The 25,409-nt window shown below is 45.9% G+C and overlaps 1 protein-coding gene across 1 annotated transcript in view; it reads right to left on the minus strand.

Annotated features, from left to right (window-relative positions):
- WDFY1 (WD repeat and FYVE domain containing 1) overlaps positions 1-25,409 on the minus strand; it is a 256,919-nt gene that overhangs the window by 57,469 nt on the left and 174,041 nt on the right. The window contains exons 6-7 of the mRNA XM_085634291.1: positions 25,010-25,122; positions 15,702-15,828 (exon numbers count right to left, since the gene is read on the minus strand). Of these exons, the coding sequence (XP_085490417.1) occupies positions 15,702-15,828; positions 25,010-25,122 (240 nt within the window). The remainder of the gene's footprint in view (positions 1-15,701; positions 15,829-25,009; positions 25,123-25,409) is intronic.

Genomic DNA, 25,409 nt, shown 5'->3' on the forward strand with positions numbered 1-25,409 from the left:
GTCTAGGAGGTTCCAGAGTTCGATGGCGTGTCTGTGGACGGAGCGGGTGTTGAGCAGGATGCACTTGAGGTGGGTGCTGCTGGTGTTCGACTTGGCGGGTGCTGGTGTGAGGCTGGTCTGGGTGCAGGAGAACTTGCAGGCGTGGCAGCTGAAAGGTCCGTGGGTGCATCGTGGTGTGGCTTGGTGGCAATCTGGGAGTCGGCCGGTGTTGAGAGCGATGAGGGTGGCGGCGGAGTACGTCATGCGGGTAAGTCGGGGTCTTCGTGGGCCAGGGGTCCTGGCGCTGGACGCGATCCGGTCGCGGACGGGCGCAGACGGGCTTACCTTTGGCGCACCTTCGGCGCTCAATCGGCGCACCCGCTGCGCGTGGCCGCTGCGCGTTCGCACGGTCGCCATTTAAGGCGAAGTGCGCGGGTGGGCGGAGCAGCTGGGAGGCGGGAGCGGGGAGGGTTACAGAAGGCAAAAGGGGCGGGGACAGGCGGCGGTGGCGGGAGCGGGGAGGGTTACAGAAGGCAAAGGGGGCGGGGACAGGCGGCGGTGGCGGGAGCGGGGAGGATTTACAGAAGGCAAAACGGGGCGGAAAGCAAACACGGGGAAAATGAAATAACAACAGAACAGGCAAAAATACGATAAACAAGGGAAAAAAAGAGAGTTAGACCAAGCAGGCACAGATTCACGTCAAGACAAGGGAAAGAACAACTGCAGCGGCGGCAGCCGGCGGACGAGGCAGCAGCGAGGCAGAGGGCAGGCAAGGGGCACACGCAGCAGCTGGTGGCCGTGCGGCGCGGGGGTGTCCCACAAGTGGGTCACACTCACCTGCGTCGCACGGTCGCCATTTAAGGCCAAGTGCACGGGTGGGCGGAGCAGCTGGGAGGCGGGAGCGGGGAGGGTTACAGAAGGCAAAAGGGGCGGGGACAGGCGGCGGTGGCGGGAGCGGGGAGGGTTACAGAAGGCAAAGGGGGCGGGGACAGGCGGCGGTGGCGGGAGCGGGGAGGATTTACAGAAGGCAAAACGGGGCGGAAAGCAAACACGGGGAAAATGAAATAACAACAGAACAGGCAAAAATACGATAAACAAGGGAAAAAAAGAGAGTTAGACCAAGCAGGCACAGATTCACGTCAAGACAAGGGAAAGAACAACTGCAGCGGCGGCAGCCGGCGGACGAGGCAGCAGCGAGGCAGAGGGCAGGCAAGGGGCACACGCAGCAGCTGGTGGCCGTGCGGCGCGGGGGTGTCCCACAAGTGGGTCACACTCACCTGCGTCGCACGGTCGCCATTTAAGGCAAAGTGCGCGGGTGGGCGGAGCAGCTGGGAGGCGGGAGCGGGGAGGGTTACAGAAGGCAAAAGGGGCGGGGACAGGCGGCGGTGGCGGGAGCGGGGAGGGTTACAGAAGGCAAAGGGGGCGGGGACAGGCGGCGGTGGCGGGAGCGGGGAGGGTTTACAGAAGGCAAAACGGGGCGGAAAGCAAACACGGGGAAAATGAAATAACAACAGAACAGGCAAAAATACGATAAACAAGGGAAAAAAAGAGAGTTAGACCAAGCAGGCACAGATTCACGTCAAGACAAGGGAAAAAACAACTGCAGCGGCGGCAGCCGGCGGACGAGGCAGCAGCGAGGCAGAGGGCAGGCAAGGGGCACACGCAGCAGCTGGTGGCCGTGCGGCGCGGGGGTGTCCCACAAGTGGGTCACACTCACCTGCGTCGCACGGTCGCCATTTAAGGCCAAGTGCGCGGGTGGGCGGAGCAGCTGGGAGGCGGGAGCGGGGAGGGTTACAGAAGGCAAAAGGGGCGGGGACAGGCGGCGGTGGCGGGAGCGGGGAGGGTTACAGAAGGCAAAGGGGGCGGGGACAGGCGGCGGTGGCGGGAGCGGGGAGGGTTTACAGAAGGCAAAACGGGGCGGAAAGCAAACACGGGGAAAATGAAATAACAACAGAACAGGCAAAAATACGATAAACAAGGGAAAAAAAGAGAGTTAGACCAAGCAGGCACAGATTCACGTCAAGACAAGGGAAAGAACAACTGCAGCGGCGGCAGCCGAGGCAGCAGCGAGGCAGAGGGCAGGCAAGGGGCACACGCAGCAGCTGGTGGCCGTGCGGCGCGGGGGTGTCCCACAAGTGGGTCACACTCACCTGCGTCGCACGGTCGCCATTTAAGGCCAAGTGCGCGGGTGGGCGGAGCAGCTGGGAGGCGGGAGCGGGGAGGGTTACAGAAGGCAAAAGGGGCGGGGACAGGCGGCGGTGGCGGGAGCGGGGAGGGTTACAGAAGGCAAAGGGGGCGGGGACAGGCGGCGGTGGCGGGAGCGGGGAGGGTTTACAGAAGGCAAAACGGGGCGGAAAGCAAACACGGGGAAAATGAAATAACAACAGAACAGGCAAAAATACGATAAACAAGGGAAAAAAAGAGAGTTAGACCAAGCAGGCACAGATTCACGTCAAGACAAGGGAAAGAACAACTGCAGCGGCGGCAGCCGGCGGACGAGGCAGCAGCGAGGCAGAGGGCAGGCAAGGGGCACACGCAGCAGCTGGTGGCCGTGCGGCGCGGGGGTGTCCCACAAGTGGGTCACACTCACCTGCGTCGCACGGTCGCCATTTAAGGCCAAGTGCGCGGGTGGGCGGAGCAGCTGGGAGGCGGGAGCGGGGAGGGTTACAGAAGGCAAAAGGGGCGGGGACAGGCGGCGGTGGCGGGAGCGGGGAGGGTTTACAGAAGGCAAAACGGGGCGGAAAGCAAACACGGGGAAAATGAAATAACAACAGAACAGGCAAAAATACGATAAACAAGGGAAAAAAAGAGAGTTAGACCAAGCAGGCACAGATTCACGTCAAGACAAGGGAAAAAACAACTGCAGCGGCGGCAGCCGGCGGACGAGGCAGCAGCGAGGCAGAGGGCAGGCAAGGGGCACACGCAGCAGCTGGTGGCCGTGCGGCGCGGGGGTGTCCCACAAGTGGGTCACACTCACCTGCGTCGCACGGTCGCCATTTAAGGCCAAGTGCGCGGGTGGGCGGAGCAGCTGGGAGGCGGGAGCGGGGAGGGTTACAGAAGGCAAAAGGGGCGGGGACAGGCGGCGGTGGCGGGAGCGGGGAGGGTTACAGAAGGCAAAGGGGGCGGGGACAGGCGGCGGTGGCGGGAGCGGGGAGGGTTTACAGAAGGCAAAACGGGGCGGAAAGCAAACACGGGGAAAATGAAATAACAACAGAACAGGCAAAAATACGATAAACAAGGGAAAAAAAGAGAGTTAGACCAAGCAGGCACAGATTCACGTCAAGACAAGGGAAAGAACAACTGCAGCGGCGGCAGCCGAGGCAGCAGCGAGGCAGAGGGCAGGCAAGGGGCACACGCAGCAGCTGGTGGCCGTGCGGCGCGGGGGTGTCCCACAAGTGGGTCACACTCACCTGCGTCGCACGGTCGCCATTTAAGGCCAAGTGCGCGGGTGGGCGGAGCAGCTGGGAGGCGGGAGCGGGGAGGGTTACAGAAGGCAAAAGGGGCGGGGACAGGCGGCGGTGGCGGGAGCGGGGAGGGTTACAGAAGGCAAAGGGGGCGGGGACAGGCGGCGGTGGCGGGAGCGGGGAGGGTTTACAGAAGGCAAAACGGGGCGGAAAGCAAACACGGGGAAAATGAAATAACAACAGAACAGGCAAAAATACGATAAACAAGGGAAAAAAAGAGAGTTAGACCAAGCAGGCACAGATTCACGTCAAGACAAGGGAAAGAACAACTGCAGCGGCGGCAGCCGGCGGACGAGGCAGCAGCGAGGCAGAGGGCAGGCAAGGGGCACACGCAGCAGCTGGTGGCCGTGCGGCGCGGGGGTGTCCCACAAGTGGGTCACACTCACCTGCGTCGCACGGTCGCCATTTAAGGCCAAGTGCGCGGGTGGGCGGAGCAGCTGGGAGGCGGGAGCGGGGAGGGTTACAGAAGGCAAAAGGGGCGGGGACAGGCGGCGGTGGCGGGAGCGGGGAGGGTTACAGAAGGCAAAGGGGGCGGGGACAGGCGGCGGTGGCGGGAGCGGGGAGGGTTTACAGAAGGCAAAACGGGGCGGAAAGCAAACACGGGGAAAATGAAATAACAACAGAACAGGCAAAAATACGATAAACAAGGGAAAAAAAGAGAGTTAGACCAAGCAGGCACAGATTCACGTCAAGACAAGGGAAAAAACAACTGCAGCGGCGGCAGCCGGCGGACGAGGCAGCAGCGAGGCAGAGGGCAGGCAAGGGGCACACGCAGCAGCTGGTGGCCGTGCGGCGCGGGGGTGTCCCACAAGTGGGACACCCAAGTGGGTACAGTGTTTAGCCTCAATCTAGTTAACAGGAACCTGTGATACAGATTACCGAGCCAAACTAAAAATGGCTCAATGCTAGGGTTGATACAAATCATAGCATGAGATAGAACAGCATCCTTCCCAACATTTTCAAATTACCTTTCATATGAGCATTTGGTAAAAAAAAAAATCCTTCAAGGGGTTAGAGAAGGTAACCAAATAAGTACCTGGATTTTCAAAAAGATCGAATAAGTTCAGCTAAATACATGTATGCTAACCAAGGTATTTTTACTCTTCAGTCAAGCTTAAAACACTCAGCACAGACTATCCATTTGGAAGAAGTCTCAACCTTAATCCAAATCCTCAGCCATAATAACAACAGCTGAAGCTTCAAAAGGTCATTTATATAGCCCAGCCCCACTTTGGTATGACTAATGTCAGGCAGGAAGTTTTCGCTACAGCCAAGAGTGTTTTAATGAAGTCGTTCTCAACCTTCCCCAGTCCTGGTTGATCGCTAATTCCCCAAAGAACAGCTCCATACATGACATTTCAGCAGCATTTGCCTTATAAATTGCCAGTCAATTCTCTGACACTTTTATTGCCTAACCTGGTCGCAAAATCAAGGACCGTCTCAGAGGTTGTTGCTAGTGTAGCTGCTCCAGCAGTTTGCAGAGGGCCCCAGGTAAGTTTATTGTCGAACAAGATTCCCAAATACAGAGATGTTGGAACCGTGCTGACTTTTATATAATTCACTGTAAATGTCATATCTTTCTTTTTCTTTGACCTATACACCATCACGTTTTTCTCTTGATTTACCCCAAGGTCAAAATTTGCCATAAAAATGCAGAACTGATCTAACAATCGTTGTAACTCAATAGTGGTTCTAGCTAATAGCACTGGGTCATCAGCTTATATCATTGCTAGAACACTGTGATTTCCTACCCTAGGGCATTCAGCATTATTATTTTACAAGCGCTCTTCAAATCCGTTAACGTACAGTAAGAAAAGAAAGGGGCCAGGACGCAGCCCTGCCATTCACTGTTAGCAAGCTTAAAAGCTTTAGTTTTTTCCCCACTGGCAGTCACTCCTGAATGTTGTTCCCTCAAGAAATTCTAAAACCGGTCCCAGAATGCTTGTTTCCGGTCCAGGGAGGACCTGGCCTGGCAGTTCAGTCTGGACTGTTCCCATGGGGCACAGGGTCAAGACTGATTTGCATATGGCTGGGTCCAAACTGGGGTGGCGTAGTGGACAAAAGAACGATGGATTTAACCCAGATCATTTGACTGGGGGAGAATGTTTGCATTGTCAGCATTCCGTCCATCATTTGTTTGCTGTAACCCTCAAGAAATCGAAAATACTCGTCTCTATTCCAATTTCGATCATAATGGCCCAGAGCTTGGATCTATTAAAAGAGTTGAAAGCCGATCTCATGTCCATAAATGCTAAATAAATCTTCCACTCCTTGGTCACCATCTATGTATTTATTAAGAGATAAACGTTGAGCCATTGCCAATTGGCCCGAGACCAGAATGAAAGGCAAATTGTAGCTCAGAGAGAAAGTCGTTCTTGTCCGCCCACATTTGTAATAGTTCCAGAAGAATCCTACCCATTAACTTAGCAGTGGAGTTGATTAAAGATATCAGACAATGGCACAGTGGATTTCCCTTGGAGTCTTTCTTGAAAATTGGCTAAATTGTTGTATGCAACCATGCTCTAGGGGGACTCATACTTACAGATGCTTTCAAAACATTGGTCAAAAAAGAAGCCCTCAAAGGCATATTTGCTTTAAAATAGTCAGTCGGTAACCCATCTGGCCCAGGAACTTTTCCTGCTGGACATCTATTAATAGCATGTATGATGTCGCTCAGCTCAATTCCTAATCGAAAAGATGATATAATAGGCATTGTAGATGCCAAAGGACAATCAACTTCTGTCTCAATGAGCAGAGAACTCTCAGTAGTGACCTGGCCTGAATATACGTGTATGAAGTGTTTAACCGAAACATCCGAAGAAATCACTGTATCAAGGTCAGTTTCGTGAGTGTTCCTAAAATAATTACGATTTACAGTCTGCCAGAAGAGTTGGCTCTCTGAGTTCACTAGCCATAATTAGGAGTGATACGCTTCCTTTCTTACTGCCTTTTTTGGACCATTACCCCCAGTCTGTATGACTGCCTGCAATTGTGCTCGCGTCGAGGATCTCTAGGGACAGGTTATAGTGCTACTAATAGCTGATTATGTGCCTTTGAGCAATTGGAATCAAACCATTTCGCTTTCTCTTTAAATCTGCCCTTAGTAACCGAGTATTTCACTTTCCTTATCACAAATTTAATCACAACTATTTATTGTGATACCGCTCCCATCGTTATGCTCATTTAGACACACCATAAAGCTGCCTCCACAAGGTCCGAGAGAAATTGTTACTTATCAATTTTTGGCCGGCTCATGATCGATCACCTCTTTACTGCTATGAGCCAGTTAGAGTAGATTCTTCAATACATGACTTTTGTTTTTAAACAAGGAATTACTAATTATAATAGCAAGTAGTTTATGATCACTGAGAGGGGAATCTACCAAGACATAATCTCTAACCCAGCTCTTAAAATTTAGCGAGTACCAAATGAAATATATTAAACTAGAAAATCCCCTCCCAATACATGTAGGACTCAAGACTAGTTTTTCAAACATCGAATCGACGACAAATACTAGGCTGTATTTCATAAGAAACAGATTGATTTCCTCTCCATACAGGCTAGGACAAAAATGGGTAATCAGATCCCGCTCTACATCCATAAAGCCACAGCACCCTACTTCAGACAATAAACAATATCTTGTATTAAAATCACCCATCCATAAAATCAGAAAGCCACCATTGATACTAATGAAACTTCACTCCACATCCTTATATAGTGATTTGACTAGAACAGTATTACTGCTACTTAAAACATTGTTATAGAAATGTATCAATCATAAGTGATGTATTGGAAAGTTAACAAAATAAGTTGATAATGGTGTGAATCAATATTTTCCCATATATTCGTCCAGGGAAAGCAAGGGAAAACAATGTAACTAAACCTCCCTTAGCCCTTCCCGCAGACCTAGGTATGGCAGGAGTAAAATAGGAGACAAAACCATCTACAATTATATTTTCTGTCAACCAAGTTTCTTGCATACACACCACTTCATAGCATTTGATAAGGCTTAGCCAATTTGCATTTATCAGTTTTGCAGCTATTCCATGAGGCTCCACCTATAATTTTATCGGTCTGGGTACAAGACAGTTCCTAGGAGTAGTCTCCCCCAGTAGGCTTGGAATAGGACGTACCGAGTTCGACCCAGCATCTGAAACGATGTTAGTCAGATGGCTCTCAGCTGATTGTTCAGGTTGGCTATGGGCTTTAACCCTATTTTCAAGGCAATCCAGCTCATCTAGTTGCAAGAGGGTGTGCTGGTCTGTAAAAAATAGCCTTACAGGAGCAACTCAATCGAGGTCAGGATATTCACAGGGTGTCTTAGCCTAGTCTGTATACACTTAGCAAGCAAACTGTTCTAGAAATTTACAACAATGCAATCTCTGTTGTCAGGTTTTGGGTGATTTCCTACCCATGAAATTCTTTGAACTTGGTTTATCTGACTACAGAGCTGTCCTAGACCACCACCCCTTGCAGTGATTCAGCGTACTACGTTATTTACTAGCTGATCATAACTCTCAGAAAGGCCTGGCCTAAGTGGACTAACTCCCTTGAGAACCAATACGTAAAGAGTGGCCTCTAGGGATAACTGGAGAGTTGGTAAATCCAGAATGTGAGTATGTTGAAGATTCCCCCTGCTCTCTTCACATGAACCAGTGATAGTATACTTAAATGCCCCTTCTGCTTCCACCAGTGGTCTTTGGTAGTTAAAAGGTGGCCAAGAAATACCCTCAGGGTTGGGATCTGTTTTGGCTCCCAACAGAGCTTGGATTGGGGCTGGGATCCATCCACCTCCCTTTGTAGCTACCCAGTACAATGGAGTTGCTGTGGAACCATTTGTCGAACGCCTATTAGACTGCACACATGAGACAAAACCCCTCACAAGGTCTTCAAGCTAATCCAGCCTGTCAAGGACAATTTTAATAAAATCAGACACCTTGTTTTCCAGACAAGTGAGTTGTTTGATCAGTTCTAGTTCTGGTATCACATTGATCTCACTGGACAAGTCCACAACTTCTTTAGCCAATTTGGTTCGTAGGCAGACTTGCCCTTCCTGCACTGACGGCACTTCTTTTTTGCAGGTGGCGGGGAGCAAAATGAGTCTCATACAGATTAGTGTGTGGGGTCAGCCTCCAGCGAAACTATTGCACAGGGGAGTCTACTACACATGGGTTCCTCTTCTTTATAACATTGGGTCGTGGGATGGGATTACGTTTCTAAGTCACCGTAATCGGAGGTCTAGCCTCCTTGCTGTGCCCATTACACCTTGATGGATTTATAACAAAACTCAGTTATTCTGCTACAGAGTCAATTTCCTGCTCTATTGCCCCCACTTCATTGATAAGGTAAGTTATTATAGACCCCATCAGCGGAACGTCCTTACCAGATGTAGACTTCCTCTTGGCAATGGTAGTAATAATTAGAATGCCTGACGCTTGTAAGAGTTAGAAACTAAGCTCAAACCTTAAGTTGAAGGGGAACAGAACTGGAGAGGGGTGGCCCTGCCCAGTCTCTTCAGACACTGACGGGCGCAGACTGGCCTGCTCTTGGCCTGGGCTGCACCCGAGCACTGCGGGGATTGCAGGGTGCTTATAATGCAGAGTCCGGTGTGTGGGCGGCACCCTCTGTTAGTGGACGCAGCAATGGAGGCTGGGGGACGAAGTCCCACCACAGCCGAGTGAAGCCAAGGCTTCCGTGCTGCAGGGCTCTTTTAGCGCTGAGTTTGGCATGTGGGCAGGACTCGGTGGTAGAAGCAGCAATAGAGACTGGGGCACAAAGTCCCCACCCCGGCCGAGTGAAACCAAGGCTCATATGCTGCGGGGACTGCAGTGGCTTATAGCACTGAGTGTGGCCTGTAGGGGGCCCTCCACAGTAGAAGCAGCAATAGAGGCTGGAAAACAAAGTCCCCACCTGACCCAGGTGAAATCAAGGCTCCAGTACTGCGGGGACTGCAGGGGGCTTACATCGCTAAGTTCAGTGTGTGGGCGGCCTCTCCGCAGTAGAAGCAGCAAAGGAGGCTGGGGGACGAAGTCCCACCCCAGCCAAGTGAAATCAAGGTCATAAGATGCGTGGTAAGGTGATATAACATAATGCTGTCTCCATATTTTATTTCTCATTTGGGAATCATAAAGTCTTATTTCTTTTAAAAAGTTAACCTCTAGCAAACTGTTACATTTCTCATGCCATCCAATCCATTTGATAAAGCTTGTGTCTTTGTCCCTTTACCTTTTCACATTAAATCAAATCTTTTCAACCCTGTAAACCCCAAACGGATCACTTGAGACTTCTTTGTAAAAGGTACTTGTAATCTCGCCGCTTTCAGATTTTTTAAACATAAATATATATGCATTCTTTAAGCTCAATATTTGGGACTATAAATATTTAAACACTAAAAGTCTATAAGTAACCTTCTGTAAAGAATCTCTTCAGCTTACACACTCTGACATGAACACTTTTTCCTTTTTTTAACAGGGTTTTTTTTCACTTTCGCCATAAAGCTATCTCTGTACATGGTTCTCCATATAGAGAAAGAATTCAGACCCATGATGGAATGCTGCAAGACTTGCCTTATGGGTACTGGTGGACAATGTACCAGGCAAAGAGTACAAAATCAGAAAGTGCCCAGATGGCGCTGGGCGTAGGTTTATTGGGCACCTGGTGTGCCAAAGGGCCAAATCAAATGCCTTCAAGCACTGAAGATATGATGACAAAGCTAAGGAAGTTTGCTAAAAACAGAGATAACGGAACGTAATGCTTTGCTAATGCGATGACAAACAAATGTGTTACACAAAACATACAAATTTTGTTTAGTTACACAATAATCCATGTTTTCACATCCACCTGCTCAAAGTGGAAATACATTTCCATGAGATCATCTATTTTTGTAAATTGTACATCTATTCCATGACAGTGCAACTGTTAGTCTTGCATCTCTATATAATCTTTGAGAGGACTTCAAGTTGATCACAGGGGACTTGGAGCTTTACAACTGCATTAAGTATCTACAAGATATCTACAACTTAGCAAAACAGCAGCAACCTTTCTTTTTAACCTATCTGCGAGGTAGACTGGAAGTACAGATCACCATCTGATTCAAGTCAGAAAACCATCTTGCTTACATACCTAAAGTCGTTTTAGGGGTCAATCATGGAAACAAAGTCAGTATAACTCATGTTGACTTTGACCTGAAGCCCACAATGGGGCCCCTGTCAAATTACTCTCTTGAATGCTCATTGCTCCAGCAGACACTCCCCCTGACAACTGAAATGAGAACATTCAGAACAACTACATAACACCAACCCCTATGGAATCAATCAAGTAGGGAAAGTGAAACTGAACTTCTACTCTGTATTTTGGGGGGGAAGTCAGTGGTTAAAAAAAAAAATCTACAAGTAAGTTTCTAAACAAATTGTGCTACACATTGCAAGATTTTTGGGTGGGCAGGTGTTTGTGTACTCATGGCACCTTGACTAGGTGGTAGATCGTGCGACTCCAAATCGGTCTCTAAGTTGGAGTCCGAATCTCAGAGCGGAAAGGCTCCCATCTTTGTGTTCCTGTTCAATATCTTCCTGCCCAAAGGTATTAGGCGTGTGTCCAATCTCCCCTCTCTGTATTTCATTGCGTCGTGCCTAACGGTCCAGCAGGGTCTTTTTCTATCGAAACGACTGTAAGGCCTCACAATCTTCTTACCTGTGTTCGGGGGACCTTGTGGAGGTCAGTCCACGTGTTCTTAGAATGGCACTGGGAGCAGAATCAAAACCAAGTCTGTTCCATCAGCAGAGTATCATCAATGGAGTCAAATGGATGTAAAGTAGCCCAGAAGGGTGAGGCCCAAAGGCCGCGAGCGAAACGTGCTGACTCGAACAATGAAAGTCTTCCGAATTTTGATACGCAAGGAAGGGAAAACATGTCCAAAACAATACGGACAAGGGTCAAGTGGATTATGCACCAAATGGATCCTGAAAACGGTCTCTAACTGGAGAGATGTAACACACGACTAAACCTGATGGTGAATAGAAAACAATCTAACAATGGAGTCGATGCCCATGCGCACTATTATCAACAGGAGTCACCCTACCTCGTGACCCCAAAGACTTCTTCAAAGAAAAGAAACTTGCAAACATTCGGACCCAACACTAGATGGCAGGAGTAAGCAAAGCATGTGTATCTACAGCCACACATGCCTCGAACAGATATTTTTAGGAAGGAACTGGGTAAAGTCAAGTGTTTTACTCATGTAATCGAATTGCGGGTGGGTGCACAATTAGTTTGACATAAACTTAGAAATGTACCCTTACGTGTTAGGAAGGACCTCAGTAGGGAACTGCAACAGTTATAAGCTGACACTTCAGAATGGGTTTCTCCAATCATTTTAGTTTAAAAGAAAAAAAAAGAAACGGTTCTTTGAGGTTGTGTGCAGTCTCGAGAACCCTTAACAAACAGATTATAGTAGAATGTGACCCTCCACCCAAAATTCAAGAATTATTAGATAAATTAGAGGGTGTGAGATATTTCATGTTTTTGGATCTCTACTATGCATATCACTAAATTGTGTTGGAGGAGAGATGCAGACAATTCACAACTTTTATCACTCCTGATGGTACGTTCAGATACATTTGCCTGCTCTTTGGACTAGTTTTGGCTGCGTCCCTTTTTCAGAAGCCCTTGTTCACACTGTTCAAGGGTATGCAAGGGGTTATAGCTTTCTAGTGTGACATCTTGGTATTTTCAGACTCAGTGGAATTGAACAATTCACGTTTAGCAGAAGTATTATCCATTTTACAGGGAATGACTCTCCAGATTGAGAAATGTAGATTTCTCACCCAAGAGGTGGAGTATGTTAGGCACGTGATCTCTGGGATGAGTATTTCTCCTAAATCCAGCCTTCTTCAAGCGATTGATAAGTTGGCCATTCACAGGGAGGTAAAACAACTACGCTCATATTTGGGATTATGCTAATTCTATTTAAGATTTGTTGACAAGTTTTGCATACTGCCTTGCCTTTAAGAGAGCTCCTTAAAAAAAGGAGTGCAATTGTTGTGGAATAGTGAACATCAAGATGCTTTTGTCAAATTGAAACACTCAAGTGTAAAGACATTACCGTTTCCATTTGATCAAAAAAATAGGAGTTATTTGTATGTGGATTCCAGTGTGAGGCGTTTGGGTGCCATGCTCAGTCAGAAATGTCAAGGTTCTGAGATGACAGTAGCTCTTGCGTCTAGGCCTTTGTCGAGTTCTGAGAGCAGGTATTCCACTATCAAATGTGAGGCACGTGCTTGTGCATAAACAGTGGAACATGTTTAGACCTACTTGAGGGAGAAGGAATTTACTTTAAAAACTGACCACAAACCCTTGTTATCCTTGCTTAACAGTAATGGTACTGGAAGGGCATCTGCACACCTTGCCAGAATACTATCTAGGATGCATGAATACAATTTTAATGCAGATCATATAAGAGGTGTGGTAAATGTGGTTGCGAACTGTTTGTCAAGATTAACGAATGTAAGTAATAGGTATGTCATGGAATAGTCTGAGGGGTGGCTACGGTCGGAGACATTATTACTTTATTTCGAGGTGAGTTATCCAGGGAGGCTTGGGTGATTGGTAATCAGTAGGATGAAGAACTGGTAAAAATAAAGGATTTTATTCATAGGGGTTGGCCATGTTAAAAAGTACTTAATCCCACTTTACGAATTGTGTGGAAAGTTAAAGAAGCTATTTATATGAAAGGTGATTTAGTTTTTAAAGAAGACTGTCATTCCTCCCAAAGGTGTGCATTCCATCCTTATCAGGTTGGCTCATACGGGCCATTTGGGTGAGACCCTCACCAAGAAAGGGATTACAGAAGTTTTTAGGGTGGCCTTACATGGATTCAGAGATTTCCAACTTTGTTAAAAGTGGTGCCACTTGTTTTAATTCTGCTAAAACTACTCAACATATTTCAGTTGCCCAATAGGCTGTGGAATAGACTTGCTTTTGATATTTTGGGCGCTTATGAAACATTTTAGACGGGAAAGATTTATGCTTTTGTGCTCAGATTATTTTTCTAGATGGGCAGATTTTAAGTGGGCATCGCATCCTAATACTGAGAATACCATCCAGTTTTTTAAAGATTCCTTTTACAAAGAGGGGTTGCCATGCAGCATTGTCTCTGATAAAGGAAAACAATTTGTTTTTGAAAAATGTCAAGACTTTCTAAAAGATAAGGGTATTACACATCTTAAGACTGCTTTGTATTCTCCAAACATGAATGGCCTTGTTGAGAGATTCAATAGCGTGGTGGTTGAGACTGTCAAGCTGCTCTGGCAAATAGACTTGATGTCAAGAAGCTAGTCTGTGATAAACGTGGGCTTATCATTCATCGGGCAATCTCACCACTGGTTTTTCTCCATTTTCCATGCTTAAGGAGCACACTCATAGAACATCTTTGGTTCCTGTATGGATAAAAAGGGAATTATCTATTTTAGATCTGTCTCTATTGTACGAGTCTGCTAAGGTAAACGTGCATATGAAAAGAAAGCAATTTTTAACTGGTGGTGAAGTAAAAAGAATTTTGACGAGAAACATGGGTATTCAGACTGGTGATTGTGTAAAAATAAAACTTCCCTTCCTTGTCAAGAAGGGTAATTCTAAATTTTCAAAAGTATTCAAAAATGTCAGAATGGGCAAATCTTCTGCAAAGCTTAATAATGGTTCATAGTGGAGTTAAAAAAGATTAGCAAAGGTTTGTGATAAATTGTGGTTTTGTGATATTAATCTTCAAAATAAAGATCATGTTATGTCTAATGGTGACGGTATGTTGAATGATACTGCAGTAGTGGACTCAGGTTCACAATTTGTTTCATTTCCAGGTTTGAACAATACTTATCCACAGGGAAACAAGGCTGATGAATCGTGTGAGTTACGTATTTCGTCATATGGTCGAGGAAGGGTGACGGGAGATGATTCTAGTGCTACATCGCCAGTGATTTAGAAATGTGTTCCAGGCCTAATGTGGGGTATGCTTTTTGTCCAATGGTGGAAGAGGTGATTGACTCAAAATTTCAGTGCTTTGATAAAGATGGTGAAATGTACATGGGGCCAGGTAATTCTGCTTCCATTTCAAGACAGGCACAGGTGTGTGAATCATTAGCTAGTCAGGAACATGATATATATATATCATGTTCAGATATTTGTTTATCAGACCTGAAAGGATTGTTATTCATCCTAAGAAGTTCAATGATTTTGTTTTAAGTTAGATCTTTATGTTTTATTATGAGGTGATGGTCACTTTCCGGTGAATTGACTCTTTTGTTATCCTTCTATTATTTTTACCTTTTGATTCTCATGATTCCTTGTTCTTTTCTAGTTTCTTTATAATGCTTTATAATACTATGTAGCTCAATGTACTACTTGTGTACTTTTAAGGTGCCTTTTGCTTATGTAATTCCTTGCTTTTGTTCAGCAGTGTGAAGGAGGAAGATGTGTATTAATGTGTATACTTCTGTATTTGTTTTATTGACAAGCGCTGCGCACGAGCTGGCCCTCGAGCCAGCCAGTGTCATTATGATTAAGGCTCCCGGCTTTACGTTTTTACTGATTTTTACAGATAAATACAGACAGAAAACAATGTGTTTTCTGTCTGTATTTATTTTTAAAAGGAGGAAAAATACAAAAATCGTGTTTCTTGTGAGTGACTCTCCATGCTGTCCTTCATGAATTGCAGGCCAACAGCTGAGCAGATAGAAAGCATGGGAAGTTAAAAAATACAGGATGAGATTTCCTTAAGTACAGGCATTAGTCAACATATATTTGTATATAATGCTATATTTACATGTGTGTGTAGTGTTTTGCTATATTTGGCTGCTTAATTTGCTAAAACGCGGCATGCATCAAAGTATGAGTGCATGTTTATGAGTTAAATAAACATGGAAATATACCTTTTTATGACTATGACTGAATATACCATAAAACCGGGAGCCCTAATTATGATTCTGTTAAGAACGTTTGTTTGTCTCTAGCTGTTGGTCACCAGTCATTGCTCATTAATAGCTGCTCCACTGCTGGGGACTGCTGACTAAATAAACTTACTATACAAGTTGTCCTGCCTGTCCTCATTACTTCATACTTCTTAGTTTATACTTAACAAGCAATCAGGCAGGTATAATACATTTTCTTTGAATCATGGACTTTTTGCATAAGGTCTGCTATTAACAAAAAAGTTGATCTGGCTCACAAATCATGAGACCTATAGATAGAAAACTTAAAATGTGCACTTACTGATGGCCTTGAAGAAGCAAAGATCGTCCCTTCCTCCCTCCAATGTCCCACATGATGATGCTGTGGTCCGTTGCTCCCGAGAAAAGTAGTCTCTGAACAGGATCCCACCATAAACAAGCAACGCTACCTGTGAACAGGTTTAGAACCAAGAAAATATATTTTTAAAGCGATATTCTGCATATTTGAACCTAACTAAAAAAATGCTTTTCTTCTGTCTAATGTGTGTTCCTGCTTAACCAACGAGCTGTTGGAGTTTATGGTGTCTGAAAAACAGCACTTACTACAGAAATACCCTAAACTGGTACAAAGTGCTGATACATTGTATCTTCCTCATTGGAGAAGGCTACAACTGGTTTTACTTGAAGCAAAAAAGCTCAGAGACTGTCTCATGAATGGGATAATGGCATCTTGCCCTTCATCATGTAGATCTCACAAATACATATGCAACCACAGATTAACAACAAAACAAATAGAAAAAGGCACGATGGCTGCACAGGATAGGGAGGCATGCATACACTGCTGTGGTCCCCCAAATAAAGTGGTTTCCAACACATTAGTGGACCTGACTTGGCTGTCCCGCACCCTGGCTCCACATCAGAAACTAAACACTCAACTATCATTAAACATGTGGGTGTCAGACATTGACAACTAGTCAGATCCCCATGTAACTAAAAGTCAGGGACTGGACAAACTGTTCATGTATGTCGAACACCTCATATTCCAGCCCTGGCAGAACCTTTTGCATATTATTAGTGTGCCCAGGTGGACTGAGTGACTGACCCTAAAAGAGGCCTGCACTTTGGCACTGGTCTGAACTGTTTCGGCAGCGGACTGCATCGCTGTGACTCTGAAGCTGTTGTACTGAGGCACTGCCAAAGCGTGCCCGAGTGGACTGCGCCACTGGGTCACTGGAAATGGCCTGTATCATAGCAGTGGTCTGAAGTGTGCCCGAGCTGACTGCTCCCCTAACATTCCTAATGTCAGTGCCCAAAGCAGATCATGCTACTGCAAGTCCGAAGAGCGACCGAGACAAGCTCTACCACCCAGATTGACCGGACCAAGCTACTGTCCCATATCTCTGAACGATGCTGAACCTGCACCTCTGCCCTTGGAATTGCCTTCAGCAGCCCCACAAACTTTGACTCAACCAGACTCACCCTGCACCCGGAAGTGGGCCTGTAAATGTCCGAAGACTGAAGTGATGCCAGCCTGCCCGCCAGATAGACTTTGGGTTGGGGCTAGCACAGTTGCTGATTGCATGAATGGACAAGTAGGCTGAAGCATTCATAGTTTGCAGGTCTTCAATCAGAGGAGGAAGGAGGGATATGATGAGTGGTGCATGGCCCTGACCGAAAAAAGGACTCGCATTGGTGAGGATTAGATATTTGGACTACGATTTAAAACAGCACACACACAAATGGAGTAGTACTGCAACTGTGCCTAAAAGCAGCTGTACCATATCTGACACCTAGTTAGGGGAAGGCATGGGAGAAGGAGAACTTGAGCTCTGGGTTCGGAGGCATGATGCCAGTGGATATATGTATCTCCATATTGCAGGGTGTTGTATTTCCTTTGTAAGTATTGAAGTACCTTTTTTTAAATAGGAGACGAGCACTGGGTTTGACAAACATAGCATTGCATTGATGGGTGTTTGCTGAGTTCCGAGCTTGATGTATCCCACACTAACCTCCTGAGAAGCCTGCGACTACTCGCCATTGCTAGCACTGAGTGTCAAGTGCTGAAGGGATTGAACTTGGCTAGTTTGCATAGCCATAGTAGGATCGAACCTGGGATATAAGAGGCACACAACACCAGATCCACAGCTAGGGATCAGTAGCCCCTATTTGCTCTGTGGCCTCCTGAAAGGAGTCTGACCTAAAAGTTTGGGGAAGAAACGCAAATTTACATTTATTTTTAATTCAGAAAATGTCAATGAAAACGTGTGTACATACACACACAGACACACGCTTCCCCAGAATCATATATTAAAAGGAAAGAGTTGCCTATAAAACTAGTTTTGAAGCTTGAGACTATTTTAGGTTCACATGCTGGAAATTATTCTGCCATTTAGAATATGGACCCACAATGCACAGCTATGCATGCACTATTTTCAGACCTTTCCCCAATTACAGTGATAGTTGTTGGAGAAGCCTGCTGTGAGGCTGCTTCCGATGTACAGGGTGCTTTAGTTAAGGCCCCTTAAGTTATTAGTTTGTTCGGGTCAGCCCCTTCAGCCATTGCTTTGAGACGCTGTTGGTCACATATTGGAGTTTACTCAGAGGAGATTACATCTCATTTCGTGAGGGAGTATTTCAAATCTAAATGGTACCCTCAATACTCACACTTTTAGTCAGATTCAGTTCTTTATCTCATTCATGGACTATGAAAGCAATACTTTTCTGATATTAATTTTGTAATACTTTTTTCAATACAATAAACCTTGGTTCAATGTGCTAACACTTGGAATCTCAGACATGCACAAATGCAGTTTGCAATAATTTGCACATTTAAGGGATACCTACTGCCTTTGACAATGTTAGCTTAATTTGCATTCCATCCAGTGGTTTACCAAACAAATGACCTCTATTGAAGGGGATTTAACTATATCCGCCCATACATAAGGGCTCTTAAAGGTAGTACTGTAATTTTCCTCTTCTTATTTATCTAGCTGGAGAGGATTACTTCTCTGACCCAAATGGTAATTTGCCATTTGGACTTTCAAACTTTGGGCCATATGTATCAAGCATGTTACCGTTCGCAAACGGGCCAATTCGCAGAATTGGGTAGTTTGCGAACATTAAAAAGCCTTTTGGGATGCATCATCTCAAAAGGCATTTGCAAAATAAGGAATCGCAATTTTTGCGATTACCTATTTTGCGAACGCATTTAGGGAATTACAATTTGTGATTCCTTAAACGTAATACAGGAGGCAAAAAAATATTGCGTCCTGGCTTTAAGGAATCGCAAATTACCACCAACTTCAAGGTGGTGGTAATTAGCAAATTCCTAGAAAAATGCACTATTTTGCATTTTTCTAGGTGCCATGTGGTGCACATACATGCCCTTAAGGCAAGTATGTGCGCCACATGTGCACACATGCATATTTCAGGGGGGCAACTGGGTGTCCTTTTGGCCCCATTGTACCCTTGAAATTGCATGCGCAATTTGTGAGTACCTACTGGGTACTCGCAAATTGCGCATGCAATTCCCATTTATTCCTATGGGCCTCTAGGCCAATAGAAATGAATGGGAAACCTTTCCTTATTTGCGACTCGCAATTGACGAGTCGCAAATAGGGAATGCGTAGGAATCGCAATTTTATTTGGGAAAGCTACATACATTGCATTTTGCGAGTCCATAATAGCGAATCTGTAAAATTGGCTATTAAGGACTCGCAAAATACAATGTTGATACATCTGGCCCTTTATGTCTTTAAATCCCAATGATTTTTGTAGTTGAAGCAATCTTTTTGTGTCTAGATTTCAAATCTGCAACGGAAGTTTTGGGTGGAGGCAATGTAGGTCTCATAGTATTAAGATCTGATAAGACTATTTTCAGCAAGCAAGAGGTGGATTCAAATCCAGTCTCTTTTTGGAATAAGACTGCAAATGACTGTGCATCAACTCTTACACATAGACCACAGTTTCCGGGATGATTTTCCAGTCTAAGGCATAGTTTTGGCCATGAGAATCACTGAAACACAGGGTTCAGCAGTTGTTCCACACCTTCTACTGGGATGAAAGTCCTCTGGTCTGCATGGACAAGCATTGTCCTACTGCCCTATACATTTTTGTTCTGGTGAGTCCTGTGCTTTTTGTCTAGCAAACTCATCAATCAATTACATTAACTGGAAAAGCTCCTGTGATTTTTACTGTTAGGCATCAGAGATTTGCCTTTTTAATTGGGGTACAGCCAAAGTTTACCTCTATTATGAGTGGGTATTTCCCCTCTAGAATACGCGTTGACTTGCATGGTAGCAGCAAATCCATAAGCCTGCACCCTTTTTGTGAGGATGAGAGAGAGTTACCCTGGATAAAAAAAACAAAAAAACTACTGCCATTCAGATGGGCCCTTAAACACAATAAAAAATTACTTTGTTGGCTAACGTAATCTTCATACCTTTGCATTTAATAAGACTGGAAGTGGGGAAATTGGCATGGTGTAACACAGTGCTAGAATTACAAAACCATTCCTCCAGGAACCCATAAAGTAGGGGTCTTAGGTGAGGCAGAGGAAAGGTTGTGGGGTCAATGGGGTGGAGCTTGAAAAGCAGAGTGAGACAGTCACCTTACACACCTATTTAAAAAATAAGCTGCAACAAAATGGCCAATAAGGACATATGTGACAGTAATACTAGTCTAATTTAATTGGTCACAATGAGGCTGGCATTTAAAAATATTCTATAGGGTTAAGACAACTGCGGCAGAGATCTTTGGGTTTCCAGCAATTTTGAGGAGATTATAATAGCGGTAACAGAACTCTAGTGGTTACGGCAGTTCTTGGGGAGTTCAGTGTTTTGTCCAGGCACAGTTTTGACTCAAAGTAGCATATAGGTTAGTGTGGCAGCTGCATAGCACATAGTGTAACAAGCAGATCACAGGTTTGTATTTAATGTCGATAAGTTAGTGGGCTACTGCTTTTGACACTTAGATAATTATTTTACTTCCAGTTTATAAGTTGCAATCATTCTGACATAGCACAGTGATCTGTTTACTGGCATCAAAAAGCTGCATGTAAACTGTTAGTCATGGGTTTAGATCCTTATTGTTTTCTTTCTCAATCTGTAGGTTATGTTGATTTGTATGGTGCAATTTTCACACATGAGTTGAGGAAGTTTATTCCAGTTCTTGGCGGCGATGAAGGAGAAGGCGCACCTGACTTACTTCTTCGGATGTGGGGGACTCGTGAGAGAGAGGTGAAGCGTAGCTGTCTGGATGGTTGATAGATTTGAAGTCAGTCATTGAGGTATGCTAGTCCAGGGTTGTGGAGGGCTCTGTAGGCGTGGATGAGCAGCTTGAATTTGCAACTTTTCTGGATGGGTGGCCAGTGTAGTTCAGTGAGGTAGGGAGTGATGTGAGGCCTTCTGGAGATGTCTAGGACGAGTCTGGCAGCAGGGCTTTGGATGCTCTGGAGTCTTTCGGTGAGCTGGTTGGAGACACAAACGTTAAGTGCGTTGCCATAGTAGAGCCCACTGATCATGAGGGCCTAGGTGACTGTGCGTCTAGTGTGCGTGGAGGAAGCCATTTGAAAATCTTGTGAAGCATTCTGAGGATGAGGCAGCAGGATGCAATCACATCGGTTGACCTGTTTGTTCATCCTGGGTTTGTCGTCAAGGATGATGTTGTGGTATCTGGTGTAGTCTCTGGGGTGGGTGTGGAACCCAAATCAGATGGCCGTCAGGGGGAGTCCCAAGGGGAGCTTTTGTTTCCAAAAATCAGGATCTCTGTTATGTCCGTGTTGAGTTTAAGGCAGTTCTCGCACATCCAGCTGGTCACGTTGGACATGCAGAAGGTGAAATTTGTCCTAGTGTTGTTGTTCTTGTCGCTGAGGGAGAGGATGAGTTGAGTTTCTTTGGCCAGGTTAATGCAAGGGGCTCTTATGATGCGGGCAAGGGGTGCCATGCACCCGGTAAACAGTTTTGGGCTGAGCGAGGAGTGCTGGGGACTTGGCAGACAAGCTTCTTGTGTTCAGAAGAGAGAGTGGAGAGTCTGACTCATTTAGTCCTGTTGGAGAGGAAGGAAGCGATCCAACTCAGGGCAGGTCCTTGAATTTCTGAGTCCTGGAGTCTGGCAATGAGGGTACCATCGGAGGCGGTGTCAAAGGCCGCAGAAAGATTGAGCAGGAGGAGAGAGGTGGTTTCCCCTCTATCCATGATGGACCGGATGCTGTCTACTCCTGCTAGCATGGCAATTTCCATTCTATGATTGCTTCAGAACCATGACTGGATGGAGTAGCTTGTTGATCTCTTTCCCCAGAACTTTGGCTGGGAAAGGAAGGAGCGAGATGGGTTTGTAGTTGCTGAGATCTTTCGGGTTGGTTGAGGGTTTCTTCAGGAGAGCTGTGCCTTCTGTGTGTTTCCAGCTATCCAGGTAATTTCCTCCGAGGATGGAGTTGATGATGGTGGTAGGTTTGCACTGATTAGTGTGCTCCCCAGGTTGTAGATGTGGTGAGGGAAGAGGTTTGTGGGGGACCTTGAGTGGATGGTCTGCACGATTCTGGTGGCGTCCTCTGTGGTTAGAGGGCACCAGTTCATTAGTGGTGGTGGAGGGTTGCATGATGATATCTTCTGTGTTGATTTGGGGTGCAAAGATGATGTAGATCTTGAGAATTTTGTTGGGGAAAAAGTCAGAAAGTTAATCGCAGAGTACCTGTGAAGGGATGATGGTATTGGATGCTGCTGTTGGATTAGTGAATTCTTTGACGATGTTGAGTTCTTTGCTGGAGTTGGAGCAGGACTCTAGCCTGAGCACAAAGGCAGCTTTCCTGGCTTCTTTGATCTGGGTGTTGTACCTTCAGAGTGCAGATGCGTAGGTGTCTCAAGAGGTGTTGTCTTGGCTGGTTTTCGATCTTCTTTCTAGTTGTTTGCAATAGCCCTTTGAGTCTCTTAGGTCTTTCGTGTACCAGCATGCTAGAGCATACTTTCTTGTATGCCTGATCTTCTTCATGGGAGCCAAGGTATTGGTGCAGTCTGACATCCGATTGTTGAAAGGGGATAGGTTGTTTTGTAGGTCGCCTGTGAGGATAGGCAGGATGGAGCTGATGGTGTGGGTCCAGACAGCTTCTGTTATGTTGTTTCAGTTGCAGCTGAAGCTGATGGCTGGCTTGGGTTTGCTGGAGTGGGGTACTCTGATGTAGAAAGGTACGATGGAGTGGTCCGTCCATGTGAGTAGGGTGAAGTGACTAAAAGGAAGGTAATCTTGTTACTGGCTGGGAAGACTGGGTCTAGTGTGTGTCCGGCGATTTGAGTCGGGCCTTGTACGAATGGTGTGAATCTGATGTTGTTGAGACTCTCTTGGATGTCGGTGGCACTGCAGTCTGTTGGGACATCGAGATGAATATGGAGGTCAGCGAGCAGTAGGAAGTTGTTGGATCTTATGGCAATGGGAGTGGCGAAGTTGGTGAGGTTACCGAAAGAGGTGAGGGGTTCTGGTGGTTGATAAGCGAGGGTGTCAGAGGTGGTCGTAGAGTGGCTGATACATAGCTGGAAATGCATGCATTCCATGAGCACAGTTGGTTGGTCTGTTGCAGCTGTACAGGTGATGGTGCATGATTGCGAGACCTCCTCTAGGTTTTTAGTGCCTGTTGCGGAGGATGATCTTGTAGCCGGGAGGGATGGCCTCTACGATGGTGGAGGTGAATAACGGACCGAGCCAGGTTTCGTTGGGAAAAAGGATGTCCGAGGAGTGTGTGTCAATGAGACCTTGGTGGTGCGGCTACAGGGATATTTAGTGTTGAGGAGCATACCGGCGATGTGGGGTGAGGTATGTGAGGTGGTGGCATAGGGGTGATGCTGCAAGAGAAAAGGCAATAAGCGCACGAGGAAGGGTCCTGCCGAGCGGCACGGGGGAAGTAATTGTGACGGCGTCCGATGGTGAGTGTTGGCAACTCGGAGGAAGTGTTCAGGTGGAGAACAGATGGACCAGGATCTGTGGCGGTGCGGTCCAGGTATGAATGGGTGCAGAAAGGTCTGTCTTTGGCGCACCTTCGGTGTGCTAGAGGTCGCCATTAAGTACATCCTTGGAGGGTGAGGAGCACAGGGAGGCTAGGGGGGACAGGAAACTGCAGCAGAAAGCACACGGAAGAACAGGTAAGGAGAGGAGGGAGACAGAAAAAGAATGGGAGGGGGTGGAGGGAGTCACCAAAGTGAGGGGAGAGGCAAGGGAGACAAGATGAGCAAACATATAAACAACAGAAATAGTAAGGAGTCTAGACAACTAAAAACGGGCACAAAAAGACAAGGAAAGATCATAAAAATGGGCAGAGAAAACTGGGCTGAGCAATGAAAGGAATACAAAAGCGAAATGGGCACTAAAGCAGAAAAAGCACTACAGAGCACAGGAGCCAAAGCAAAAAGAAAAACAGGCACAAAAGACAGACCGCCACAGACAGCAAACACAAAAGAGCACAAAAGGCAGAGAAGAAAGAACAAGTCAAAGAAAGAGTGTAAAGGATTGACAGACAGCAGAGTGCGTGCAGATGGAGGGAGATGGGAGGAGGAGCACATTGAGGCAGGACCTCACGGCTGACGGCTGGGTACAAAAGGGTCTTAGACTGATCGGAGTAACAGTACAAGGTAAGTGGGAGCTGGTACCTAGGCTTCTCTAAGAGTAGCCTAGTAATACAGTGTTTTTAGTACAGTCAACCAAAATCACTATGCTACGTGGTATATGCTAACTTTGCGTTTCTCCCAACCATTCACTCTTAACATATAATGTCTACAAGTATGGACGATATGTGATTCCTATACCTTATAACTGTCATTGTCTTATTTTACATTTAGTGGACATTTATATGTGCCTTTTGAAATCAATATTTGTGTAATACTTATAAACACAGATAAATCTTGCATTCTTGGAGTGCTTGCACATCTCTTACATAGGGGGTTGAAAAAAGTTTAAAAAACAGCTTCTAGGTCTTAGTTTCTCTAAAGTACTTGTGAAGTAATAAGCTGTATGCCTTTGTTTCTTTGGCATTTAGGTGGTAGACTTCAGTTGGCTCCCAACCAAGATGATAGTTTAACAAAAGAAGGGCTGATAACCCTTTAAATCAGGCATTTGTTTTAGGCCTGGTTGCAGGAAACAGACAGGTGGTGCTGAATTATATCCCTGCGTCTGAAAATGAAGCCAAGACAAATTCAGCACAGTTTTCTGACCATCGGTCCCAGAAATAGCTGTTGGAACCAGGTTCCGGCTGGTCCCTCCTACTTTCCAGCACAGGTGTAACAGATTGAATGGCCTCATGCTAAGCCCAGAACATGGGCAGATGGGAGTGTCCCATCAAAACGTTTTCATGAGCAAAAAGCTGGCAAAAAATATGGTCCTTGATGCGGGTGAAACCACGTACTGGTTGACATTGATTCAATGCTTCCTAGAGGAGAGGAGTATCTGTTGGTCCGCCAGAAAATTAAAGTCACCAAATACTATTAAACTGGGAAAGAGTCAGTAATTATGATAAAATATCGGAGGCAGCTTTGATCACCAAATGTTTATCTTCCTCAGCTAACCTTATATAAAATAATTTAAAGTGCAAGTCCCAGCAGCACCTTTTCTGTTAAAAATGTATACTTGTGTGTTCATCATGACACTTACCTTCATGACCTTTGAGTGTTGAAATAACTGAGCTTGTGTTCTGCTCCAGCTTTAGAAGTGTTATCTGTCCAGAATAATCTCCAATGAAGGCATGTTGAGTATCATAATCATATCTGGGTGCATCAAATCAAGGAGAAACAACAGTGATCCCCACATTCTGTCATCACTCCCTTTCATGGCTCTAAAATGCAGACAACATGTTATCATTGTAATGTAAAGCAGGCAAAGTTGATCAGTGTGTTGTTAAATGCTTGCCACTGACATTTTCCTGTGATCAGCAAGCCCAACTCACCCTTCCATCCTTTGCGGTAGGGTCACTAAGAAAATCTTTGAGTTCGATATTAGTACCACCTTTCATTTACAAGATTTAGAGACAAGAAAAAACGTGATATAAAGCACT

The sequence above is a fragment of the Triturus cristatus genome, chromosome 11 (genome assembly GCF_964204655.1).
Source record: "Triturus cristatus chromosome 11, aTriCri1.1, whole genome shotgun sequence".
NCBI lineage: Eukaryota > Metazoa > Chordata > Amphibia > Caudata > Salamandridae > Triturus > Triturus cristatus.